General features: G+C 41.1%; 1 protein-coding gene across 6 annotated transcripts in view; it reads right to left on the bottom strand.

Moving 5' to 3' along the window:
- FIGN (fidgetin, microtubule severing factor) overlaps nucleotides 1–12662 on the bottom strand; it is a 129127-nt gene that overhangs the window by 1357 nt on the left and 115108 nt on the right. For 4 of the 6 annotated variants that reach the window (XM_035007880.1, XM_035007881.1, XM_035007884.1 and 1 more), the window contains one exon: nucleotides 1–6217. This exon is cut by the window's left edge and continues 1357 nt beyond it. In XM_035007880.1, the coding sequence (XP_034863771.1) occupies nucleotides 3963–6217 (2255 nt within the window). In that variant the 3' untranslated portion in view covers nucleotides 1–3962. Of the gene's footprint in view, nucleotides 7190–12662 lie in introns of those variants that run through there. The other 2 variants (XM_035007882.1, XM_035007883.1) reach the window with 2 other exon arrangements.

Below are 12662 nucleotides of genomic sequence, written 5' to 3'. Positions count from 1 at the left end.
ACACATACACACACACAAACACACACACTAATTTTATATATATATATGTATATATATATGTATATATATATACATATATATATATCTATCTTAGAACTTTACCTTAGTGGCCTCGATAGTTCAACAAACTGTGTCCCTTTCACTTCGCAAAATACAGTTTCAATGATCACGATAGCCAGTTCTTGTTAAGAAACATGAGAATGGGATTATAGAAGTAACTTTCTGTTTGGAGTTGGACACGTTTCTAGAGAAACATATTCTAAATGCCTCTAAAATATATTTTCCAACCCACAAATATATGTAAATTTACAAAGACCTATTGTAGGAGTCAATTTGGACTTTTTTGGATGTGTTCTTCTGAAAACTGCATAGCCAAGTACTATGCAGCCCATGCAAATTGACCTTGCTATTTTACATAGCATAGCCTCTGGATAGCTTTTATCACTTGCCCAGATGGTGTTTGGCCTATGTATTTTAGTGGAATGGTTTATTTTCTCCTTGATAGGTTTCAAATGCACAAGAAAACATTATACCCGTCTATCTGCATTTGAGTAGAATACAAACTGACTAATAGATAAACATTCTGTGTGAAAGTAAATAGCCTTAAAGTATACTGCCTTCACATTCCATTGATCAGCTCAGTCAGCAAAGTTTTCCATATTGTCACTAATGTTCTAAATATTTTGGTGAGAGGCATGCCAGGAGAGTAGGGTATTTCCATTTGTGTCACACATAAGGTCATCATGAACTACCTCTTGAGTTTCTATCGATCCTTCTACTGAAGTGGTTTCCTTCACTTCCTTTTTGTTCCCATTGGAAATGTTATTGCAGTTATGAAGAAGAGAATTAGGGACTCTTAAGTGGACTGGCTCAAATCCCCTGGCCAGACGGCAAGGGATTTGGGCTGGCTCATTACCTTACCTTCATTAGTAGCCTTCTCCAAATTCTTAGCAGTCAAAAAGAGGCCAAGAGTACGAAGCCCACTTACTCAGTTGTACTATCACTGATTGTACGCATTCACTTCTCAGGATGTGGCACCCCACCCCCACCCCAAGCTCCAGAAGGGATGGTCAGAAAAGAGCTCATTATTAGGCTAGTCCATAGAAGAGCTCATAATGCTGCCATGCAGAATCAAAGAATCACAGGAGAGCACTATCTACTCAGAGGTCAGCCTTATCTCCCCCAACAGATCTTCATTTCTTCAGCATGCCCAATTTCCTAAGAGATCAAATCCAAGAATTCATGAGGCTAAATGAAATTCACACAAGGCTTCAGCTTCTGCCTAAATACATGGATCTCTGACCACTCATCTCTCAAAGTAATTTTTAAGTCACTTAAAACTAAAAGCCAATATGTATGACTTCAACTTATTTTCAGTTTTATAAACGAGTGTAAAACACAATAGTGCAGTCATATTTGGCATTAACTCTTACTAGCCACAAAAATGTGGGTCAATATTGGATTTTCCAAAGTTGTCTAAATAAGACTGGGTTTGTCAAAACTTGCCAGTTGCTTTCAAGTGAACACAGCATGTTGGCAGAAATGAAATGTAATGTCTAAGAGACAGAAAATAGGTCAGCACTGTGCAAAAGTAAACTTGTCAGCGAGATCAATATGAACCTACAAGTTAATGGGGATATTAGAATTTCCTTACACTAAGAGATGTGCAGGGTAGAGCCAGAACACGATTATAGGATTTATTCACTCATGAAAAGCAGAGGACATATTTAAATATTATTTTTTGTATCCTTAATGAAAGGCACTGCTTTTTAATATGGAATATTTATATATAAGCACAGTTTTAATTGATAAGACTATCACAGTAAATTAAATTTTGGTTCATTTGCTCAGTTTTTTGCAACACGAAAAATACGAAAAAAGGGGAGTAATGATCAAGCATCAGAAAATTTCAGAAATACGATGAAGTCCTTCATTAGCTTTCTCTATGTTAAGTGTTTCAGAGAATTTGACATTGTGAATGAAATCAGTCAAAATTTTTGAAGAAAAAAAACAATAACAGAAAGAGCTTTCTTGGGGCTTCTCATTGCATTTATTTAAATTTTTAAAAAATGTACATCACTTTTTGAATACATAAAATGCCAGTGCTTTGCAACAGTTTTGTTACTGCATCTCTCAACTAAAAAAAAAAAGGAAGGAAAAAAAAAAAAAAAGCAGGAAAAATACATTCAAAAAGCCAGGCTGTTCTGCTTATGCACGGGCAGTGGCTTTGGAAAGCTACGGCCTATACTGTCTGTTCAGGGACATTGCCGAACATCGGTTAGCTATCAATGAAAAGTTGCACATAAAGCATTAAAGGATACAAAGAACAACTTGGAGGGGAGCAGAAGAAGAATGGGTAAGTAAGAAAAATGCCACATATTCTGGGGTGGGGGTGGACTCAGGCGGAAGCAAGCATGAAGACCGATGTTTTTGGAAACTAGATTTATGGGAAAAGGCAGAAAACAAAGTAACGTGTTTGACAAGATAGAGTTGTGTGTGTGCGTGCTCGTGTGTGTGTGTGTGTGTCCACTTCCAATTTTCTATTTTACTCTCCAAGAGAAATGTAACAAAACTGAGGTAGAAATGAATGTGGGAGCACTATAGCCCAGAAGATTTCAAAATGAGAAGCAAAATTGCACTGAGAAGAGAGGAGTCAAAAAGGAGAGGGGATGTAGATGTTCTTTGTGGATATAGAGAAGTTGGTTGGTTGGTTTTCTATTTGTTTGTTTGTTTTTGCTTGCTATCTTCTGCATTCTATCAAACAGCACGGCAAGCCTATAAGCTAGATTAGTGAATAGAAGGACACCATTCCCAGCAGTTTTGAGAGAACTCGCAAACCACCACCACCACCACCACCAACTATGCAGTAAAAGGCAGTCCTAGATTTTAGGTACTGTGACTTTCAGGGTCCTAAGCAGGTCTTGTGGCCGAGTGTTCTAGACACTAACATGAACTGAATAAGTAGCTTTCCATTAACCAGTGTACCTTTTAAGAACATTTTCACTTCATTATCAAGGAGCAATGTACGAAGAACTCTTGCAGTTTTTGACATAAAGAATTATTCTGCTCTGGTTAATTCCCCATAATTAGTAAAAGAATCTTTTTTTTAAAAAATCCTTCCATTTCTACTTTAAATTGTAAATATTCAGTTGTATCACACGTCAGTATTTTTTCCGGATACATTCAAAGTAATTTTCCTTGCTATTTTCCAATTGTTGAGGTAAACATACATTTTTAATATAAAGTAACATTGAAGCCTATCCCATTACTCTCAGCAGTACATAGTGCTTTCAACACATTCCTTTGAGGTACTGTACAAATCACAATCGCTTTCCTGAGTTTTTGCAGACAAGAACATTAAAAGAAATGAACTGCAGAAATTAAGGTCCAGATTACCGTTACCCTGTTTTACCTGTTCTTAGCTTAATACTGCAGAACAGACAGGATTGAGGAATACTGTTGCTCTTAAAATGGCAAAAATCTGGTTTTCTGTCGTCACACAACCGTTCATCTCTTTAGTCCAATAATGTTTGAAGTTAAAGCTCTTTATATTAGCACATGCCACCAATGTAATTGTGAGGCAAACAAAAAATAAAGCACCACTCCAGGCACTTGACAGCAACTAAATCTCGAGAACAGCAGAATGGAATCAACACACGAGGTTCATGTCCTTCTGAAATCAACACACTTGCACCTTGCTCCTTGGTGAGTGTTGTCTAGCTTGAACTGAACTGAGCATCAACAGATGCTTTCTGTCCTCTGGGGCTCTCAAATCAGAAGCTCTCATTTGATGCGTTTTTTTTTTTCCTCCAAATCTACCCTGACTGTAAAGATGCAACTCAATCGTCATCTTCCCCGGTACCCTTTGTGATTTAAACACTACTGGAAAGGGGCTCTAGACCCTATGTAGCAGGTTTTATGCGTGTGTGCCAACATTCATTACATTTTTTTTTAAGAAGTTATCACTGACTGCAACCAAACATTTTGTTCCATTCAACATACATATCAAGCTCTTTTTGAGATATGCTAGGCTGAATCTTGCAGAAAGCATTTTCAAAGTCTTGATACGTAACGGGCCTCAACTGGCTGGGCATGATGGCTGAAAGGTCTGTGGCTGGTATGGCATGGAGGGGGCCCACCACTGCCTCCTGACACAAATGAGCCACGTCTAGTCCAGAAAAGCCTTCTGTGCGCTGGACGAGCAGTGCAAACTCCTTATCATTGAGACAGTAATTGTGCTGTGAGAGCAGCTGTACTATTATCTGGTGCCTCGCTGTGCTGTCAGGAAGTGGGATTAAAAGTCGTTTCATGAAGTACCTCCGAAGAGATTCATCTATTTCTTCTGGTTTACTGGTGGCACAAATTACTACGATTTGGTCCTCAGCTGAAGTCAGGACAGTGTCCAGCTGCATCAGAAATTCCGTTCTCATCCGATTGACTGGACTGTGTTCCTCGCTCACTTGAGAGGAGAGAAGCATGTCAATGTCACTGACAAAAATCACCGAGGGCTGGCGACACCTGGCCACGAGAAAAGAGGCGTGGATAATCTTTTCTGCTTCTCCTAACCACTTGGCAACGAGTCCAGAACCGGCGATTTTGAAAAACGTGGCCCCCAGCTGACTAGCTATGCATCGGCCCAATAATGTTTTGCCTGTTCCCCGAGGTCCAAATAAAAGGATGCTCCGAGGTGAGGCCGTCAGTCCACTGAATGCATCTGACCTCAACACTGGCCATAAAACCTCCTCTTTAATGACAGCCTTTACCAGGTCGAGACCAGCAATGTCACTCCAGTCCACCGGTGGTCCTTGGGTGATAATCTCATTGGTTACCAGGTCAATGAGGTGCGTGTCAGTGTTCTTCAGTTGCTCGTCCACAGAGTGGTTGGATGAGGTAGCTGCACGGAGTCCAGGGCCTTGCATTGGGTGAGAGAGGAGCTGCCTGTGCTCGTCCCCATGCTCACTCATTACCGGCGACGTGTACTTCCCAAAGGATTCACTGGATCTTGATCCCAGTGAATTTTTAGCAGTACTATAGGAAGGAGGGGTCAGAGCCCTGCTGGACTGGCTGCTGAATTTCCTTTGCTGTTCAGAGGACATTAGCTGCTTCGTTGGCTTAAATGCTAAGGATGATGTTTCAGCATTTCTGTCAAAGCCATTCCCCCGATTTGAGTTTGAAATGCTGTTGTCGGGCATTCTGTACATGGGACTCTGTGTAGATCTCTGTTGGCCATAGCTGTAATTTCCATAACTGGAGTCCATCTCTCCCTGCCCTGCCATATAGAAAGCTTTCCTTTTAAGGGAACTTGCCGAACTGTTTGTCAGAGCCGAGGGTGCAATGGGTGTCAAACCATGACCCTGGTAGGTGTAGCCAGGGACAGTGGTGGGGGGCAGAGGGGTAGGAGCAGGGATTCCTGAAGGCAGGTAGGCTGAAGGAGGAGGAGGTGCACCGCCAGGGCTGTACCCAGATGCCACAGCCGTCTGAGGAGGGTAGCTAGCGGAGGGATAGCTGTAACTGGAGAGGTTAGAAGTCCCATTGTAGCCTGGGACCAGGGCTGGCGGCGGCGGCGGCGGCGGCGGCGGCTGGAGGAGCCCAGAGCTATGCAGGGGAGAAGGATGAGGTGAGGGAAGTGCCGGTGCGGGCTGGCTGCTGTAAGTAGAATGCAAATACGATCCGTTGTATCCCGGGGCATATTCCTGAGACGGGAGCCCTGCGTGGAGACTAGGTACCGTGTGGCTCCCGCAGGTACTACTTGAGTAACTCGGTTCTGCCAGGTTGCTGGCCACCCCAGGAGAGCTCCCTATACTCGCAGAGACATCTGCTGGAGGGAGGGCTGAACTGACTCCAGCTTTGCCGGCAGCGATAACATCCGGAACGCAGTTCATGGGATAAACCGCCTCGGAATTCAAGGAAGGCTGCCAGGGTTCGCTTTCATTTTTCCGACCGTTCACGAGGCCCGATGGGGCATCGGAGTAGTTGCTGAGTACGGGTCGGTCCACGGGGCCTTCTAAAATGCCGGAATACTTCTCTGCATATTTTTTGAGTAGGTTGGATGCAGTCAGAGCAGAAATGTCATCGTTTGCCCAGGCGTACTGATAGGTGCGCTGCAAATGACCTCGGTAGGCTTCCACTTTGTGGGCAGGAGACCGAGTGGTTGAGGTGATGTCAAAGTGCTGTTCTGGCCACTGGGCATGCTCCGGCGTCCACTGCATCTTCAAGCCTGCGGATTTGGGGGGACGAAAGTTAATTTACTGAGATACTCGTCAGAAGTGCATAAGCTTTTCCCTGCCGTCTTTGGTTACCTATTATCTTCCATTAACGATAGAGCCGCTGCAAAGAATTCCCACAGCCTGTGATATCCACTGGGACCCCGTACGGTATGTACACTTTAAAACGGACTGGACTTCAGTCCTGTATAAAAAGTAAACCGAATTTAAACAAAAACTCTGTAGAAGACCTCATTCTTTGTTCATTTTTAAGTAATGAGCCCATCGATTTCTGTTAAGCCTGTCGAGTTACTCGCTGCACACACACAGGAACACATATATATGTACACACACATTTCTGCCAAATCAGAATTCGGTAACAGGTCCTTACAATGAAATATGCATATCTTTTAACTACCGGGCACGTGATAGTATTAACATGTGCAACGTCTAGCCATCCTGTCTCTTCACATCAGAGTTTCTGTTTTATATTTTAACCAATATAGAAATGAGACACAGCTGACAGATCACATCTAAGACCCCTCTCTTATTTGGTACTGAACACCTAGTTAGCACAGTATAATGCTCCCTGCGCAGAACAATATGACACAGACATAGCAGGTCATTCCATAATCCAACTCTCATCTAAAGTGCTCCACGACAGTTTCAAATCTGCTTCGTGGAGTGCAGCAAAGCAATCTCCCAGGCAGCGCTCCATCGCTTTCATCGCACAAAGCCTACAACTCGGTATGAATTACAACTGGCTCCTTTCTGCCTCTCAGTTCTGTTGTTGAGTCTCTGAAAAAAAAAAAAACAAGCATCACTTGTCTGTCGGTCTTCCAGCTGGCATTCTCCCTCCTTTCCCTATAATCCTTCCCTCTGCTTTACAGCCTCCAAGTACTAAGAGGGGAGAGTACATATGCATAAATTATATATATAGATAGATATACACACACACATACATAATATCTATAAGTATATCTATTACATGTGTGTGTATATAAGTGTGTGTATATCTATCTATATATGGGGGGAGAAGAGGAAGTCAAGAAAGGAAGGAAGGAGGGCAGGCAGGCAGGGAGGGAGGAAACAGGTGAAAGGGAGCGTAAGAATAGAGAAGAGGGAGAGAATCTCTCTACATTTCTGTGGGAAGCAGTGTGTGTGGCATAAACTCAAGGAGCACAGCTAGATAATGAGATGCTATGGGCAATGCTATCATCTGCTAGATTACTAACCGAAGCAAGGTGACTTAAGTAGCAAACTGTAAAACAAGAGTATTTTCCTAGTTAGAATCAGAGAATCATTTGAATTTTACAGTTTAAAGAGACCTGAGAAATTACCTTATTGCACAGATTAGGGAAAAGTACCCAAAGGGATTTAGAACGTACCCTGGAGGACTCGCGTATACTTAGTTACAGTCGAGCACGGGAACCCTGTTTTGTCTCCCAGCTCATGGCTCACCTCATTCTAATCTCTGCCTGGTTCGAACACTTTGGATTCCAGTATATTAAGTAGGGCCTCCTTCAGCTCTTTTGGATTACCTGACGTGAATTTTGTAAACTGCCTTATGCCCTGTGGCAGAGATTCCCTGATAAGGAGGAGGCCTGGTCTAAATGAAGCATCAGCTCCCTTCTGAATGACTGCAGTCGATTTTGACAGCTCCTACACCCCCCTGCCATCCTCCTCCAACCCCTTTAGCTCTTCATTCCCTGACTCTGGCTTCTGACACGGCGAGCTTTGACTTCCTGAGCTAAACTGAACAGAGCCCAGAGTTTGGTAACAGAATGGCATGTTGATTCCCTCCTGACTCCCTCTTCCTTGTTTGCAAAACCACTGCACCAGACCCTGGAAGTTAATTAGCAGGATGATGCTGTGCTAATTGTGTTAATTTACAAGGTTTTAGTCAAAGAGAATCATGCCAGGGCTGGCACTGCTGTCATGCTTCCGACTTAATGATTAAGAAATACTGAAAACAAGGTGGGAAGGATTGCAGTAATTACACAATAAATGAATAAAGCAACAGGATTCATTTGCAAATATATTTTACTGCAGTGGTACTCATTTGCATTTGGATTTTTAAAAAGGATCCATGTAGATATTCATTTGCAAATCACCGTCTCAGTTAAATTAAGTCTGAATGCTGCCCAGTATAACTTAATCAAGCTCTATTTTTTTTAATAAAAATACAAAAGACCTTATTTCTCTTGGTTATGCAACAGATTCTTTCTTCAGTTTCCTATCCCTTACTCCTCCCAAATCTTCATACGTTTTTCTTTGAAAACTCTATTTAAAAAAAAAATAATAATCTCATCAGTTGGAAAAAAAAAATGTAAAATCCTGATGAAGTACAGCTTGCATCATTTCAGTCCGAGAAACTCTGGGGGTGAGTTCTAGGAGGAACTAAAGTGATATTCTTAATTGTTTCTGCTTTCTCAATCATTCCTTTTGAAGGGGCGGGGCGGGGGGGGGGAACACATCGCAGAATGGGTGAAATGACCTAAACCACACTTAAAGGGGAAAAGATGCAATTTTAATGAAGCAGCATTTCAGGAATCATACTTTCATTAAATTCAACTGGAAATTATTAAGAGCAAATCACCAGGAACCAATAGCAAGTAATCAGTATCTAAATTCTTCTGGTGTCATGGGATTTACTTCAAGCCTTATAAAAAGGAAAGAATATTAATGTGACTGTAATGTAGAACTGTCTAAAAGACCTACAAATTCATTAGTCCTGTAAATTATTTCCAGGGAATTTCTATTAGGGTTTTTTCTTTAAAAGATTATCAAATACAGAGTTGAGAAAATAAGAATGCACATATGCTCTGAGTGGAAGTTTGATTAGATTGTTACAGAAGAAACATGAATAAATGTCTTGAGAGGAGGCCTTCAAAAATGTTCTGGGAGTCACAGAAAATGGAATTTACCACAAACACAACATAACACACACACAGATACACACACACACACACACTAAACAGCATGGCTTCCTTTCAGTTAGCTGAGCTAAGCCATCCTTGGCATTAGTTAACATACATGACAAACATGATATAAGCCCATTGAAAAAAATGAAACTGCTCTAGATTTAGAATAATTGAAAAAACAAACAAAAAAGGGCAACCTTCCCCCTTATTGGCTTAAAATTTCTTCTCGTAAGTTAATCGTTTATAAAAAGTGTGCAAAAAATTGGTTTTAGTAAGTTATAATCACTGTAAAAGACAGGAACGTAAAGGTGACATTAAAAAGGTTGGTCATTTTCACTGGGTATGTCCGTGGAGTTTAACTCTAGCAAAACTAATACATTTCCTAAGATTTCTATTTCATCTGAAATTAAGCAAAGATCCTATCAAAATTATTTACTTGGGACAATTACTGGATATACCGTCGCCTTTTAATTCTCATGCTATTTTTGGAGGTGCTTACCAAGATAATTGAAAGTTTATTTATTGATGCATACTAACTAATAGTAACCTTAGCGGGGCTGCCAAAGGCAAGACAGAGCTTTGATTAAATAACCTTAAGGGAACAGAATTATTCACATCCCTTGGAACACGAGTACTTTCCCCATGTTTTGAAATCATTCATGTTACTTGAAAGCATCAGTTAATAGTTAAGCATAAGCTAGTTCTTATTATTAGTATGAGTTGAAGAAGCTGGCGTTCAGGAGATTGTCCTGGCCTTGGGAGCATGGAGAGCTTTCTCATCAGTTTCTTGAATTTTAATGCTAATTGGAAGGAGAACCGAACTTGTTGTTGTTGTTATTCCGTTTATTGCCGGTGATATTTCTGGTGTGGAACAGAAGAAAAATGTAGAGCCAAATGTTCTTTGAACAAAAAATCATGCTCCATTTGACTGCACTGCTGTTCTCAACGTGTCGGAAGCAGTACAGGCCTGTCACTTAACTTGGCACCCAAATAATAAGACGGGCTTTAAAAACAGCTTTTGTATGGTTTCTCTCTGGAATGCGCAGAGCGAAATCTCGGAAACAATGCTATTTTAACACTATTAGAAACATGACTCCGGAACAATAACTTCCACGGCTGTTTAGAAATAGCTTAAATAGGTACAATAAAAATTCAGAAAACAGTGGAAAGTAAGAAAAATAGTTCTTAAAGATAACTGAAGAATTGTTCCAAAACATCAATTTTTATTTTTGAAAGGATCAGGAAATTCTTAATATAGCCAGCAAATTTCACAATGCGATGTGTTTTTTAAAATATGTAATTGAATCAAAAATTGCTTTTAAGAGATGTTAACGTTAAGTATTACACCAGGATGATAGGCACTACTGTACAAAGCCTGAGTGTTCTGTTATGTCACTGCCATAGGATGAAGTTATGTATCTATAAATGAACAAGTCTGTATTTCCCATAAAACCGGACAATTTGGATAACATTTCCCTTTCTTATCACTTCTGACCGCTTTATAACTTGGGTTTAATTACTAAACAGTTGCGGCCTCATTGCTTAGCTTGCTCCATTTTGTTCTTCAGCTGTTTTGAAACAACACAACTGTGACATCCTACGAAGTTCTGGCCTAGCTTCCAAATGATGAAGCTGTTACACAGAAAAATGAAGGATGTAAAAACAACTTGCAGAATGCGAGGAAATCGGAAAGAAGAGACTAAGCCTCTGGAATCTACTTTTAGCACACATTCCTCGAAATATTAATCTAAGGCCCTCACTACCCCTACTCCCACCCCTACCGAACACCCTGATGCTGCTCAGCAGTTCGTCAGGTCTAAAAAAGCTGTTCTCTTCTACAAGGTTCCCGTAGGGTCATTCTGGCTGATAGGGACTCTGGCTTCATCTGTGGGTTTTCTCACGCTTCCTAAGGGCAGGGACCTGAGGCAAACAGCCGCAGGCCTGGAAGGCTGGCTTGCTCTAGGAGAGCTGTGCGATGCTCACACAGGCCGGCACGACCTCACTGCACCTGTTACACTCCTTTGGGCCATTGTACCTCTGAACTTTTCATTATTATTTATTTAAATATATTTTTGGAAAATCTAATAGCATATGTGCCCATGTTCTCTCTAGAAAGCAATCACTCCTGGGGTAAATATAACAAAGTACAGTTGACCCTTGAACAACACAGCTTTGAATTATGTGGGTCCACTTATGTGCAGGTTTTTTTGGATTAATACATGACAATGCTGCAGATGTATTTCCTCTCATGATTTTCTTAATAACATTTGCTTTTCTCTATAGAGCTTACTTCATCGTAAGAGTACAGTATATAATACACACAACATACGCAATATGTGTTAATCGACTTTATGTTATTGGTAAGGCTTCTGGTCAACAGTAGGCTATTACGTTTTCACGGGGTCAAAAGTTACACGCAGATTTTCAAAACCTGCGTTGCTTAAGGGTCAACTTGAATATATTCAATCGTTTACAGCCCCTTCAGCCTAATACTGCAACAGATTCATCCTCTTCTAGGGAACGGCAGAACTAACACACGGAACATTCAAAATTTCAGGAAGAGAGTAGCAGATTCATCGGCTAAAAATACAGATTTATGCAGTGAAATGCTTTGCGAGAGCACCTACAAACCTCCTGGTGGTGAAAACTGGCCCGAGGTAGTATCTCCTTATCATGATCCTTCCAGGGGAGCCGACGAGCAAATGAAATGTTTGAGCAGACCCAGTAGTATTCTCCTTCTGTAGCCTCACCCTCAGAAGCCCAGAGGCCCACACAGCAGTGTCTAGTATTCCCCGTACTAACCCATTTGATCTGAAATCTTCCTCAGTCCATTTCCTGATAATTCCCAGCCTGAAAATGTGAGGCCATTTTCTGAGCACAGAAATTACACGTTCTCTCTCATCTATTTAATCCGGTTCCATCTTCAGAATCCCCAAATTAGAAGCCCTTTATCAGCTAAATATGAGGTAGGGACTGTTAATTTTATTTAGTGAACGACTGGAGGGCCCACTATATATACTGTGGTTCAGTGCTAAGAATTTAAGTCAAGGGAATCTGTTTATCAGACAGTGAAACTTTATCAGCTGTCTTCTTTGTAATTTCACATTCTAAATTCTCTTCGATTTTAGAGATTAAGGGAACTTTAGAGTGACCTAGTCCCCAATCCCGACAGTCTCAGTTATAGTTTGGTACTTCATTTACTGTGGTGTCCTGTGGGGTTGAAAACTATTTTGCCTATCACAGTGTTTTATTTGGAGGCATTGCTAGCTTGGTGGGATAGAAAAGGGACTGACGGAAACATAAAGAAGGTTGTAGAATTTTGTCTGAAGACTGAATATCCCAAGCTTGGGAATCAGGCCATTGGCTTTACTCCTGCCATTGCTTATTTGTTCTAATCTTGGTGAAGTCACTTAATCACATCAAACTCACTTTCCTCAGCTATAAAATGTGGACTCTAATGGTATCGTATATCTTACTGGATTGTTAATAAGCTTACCTAAAGTGATAATAGGCATTGAAAATATCTTCCACCTGT

Source organism: Mirounga leonina, unplaced genomic scaffold (assembly GCF_011800145.1).
Source record: "Mirounga leonina isolate KUSES-001 unplaced genomic scaffold, KU_Mleo_1.0 Mir_151, whole genome shotgun sequence".
NCBI lineage: Eukaryota > Metazoa > Chordata > Mammalia > Carnivora > Phocidae > Mirounga > Mirounga leonina.
This window is presented reverse-complemented; position numbering and strand designations above follow the sequence as displayed.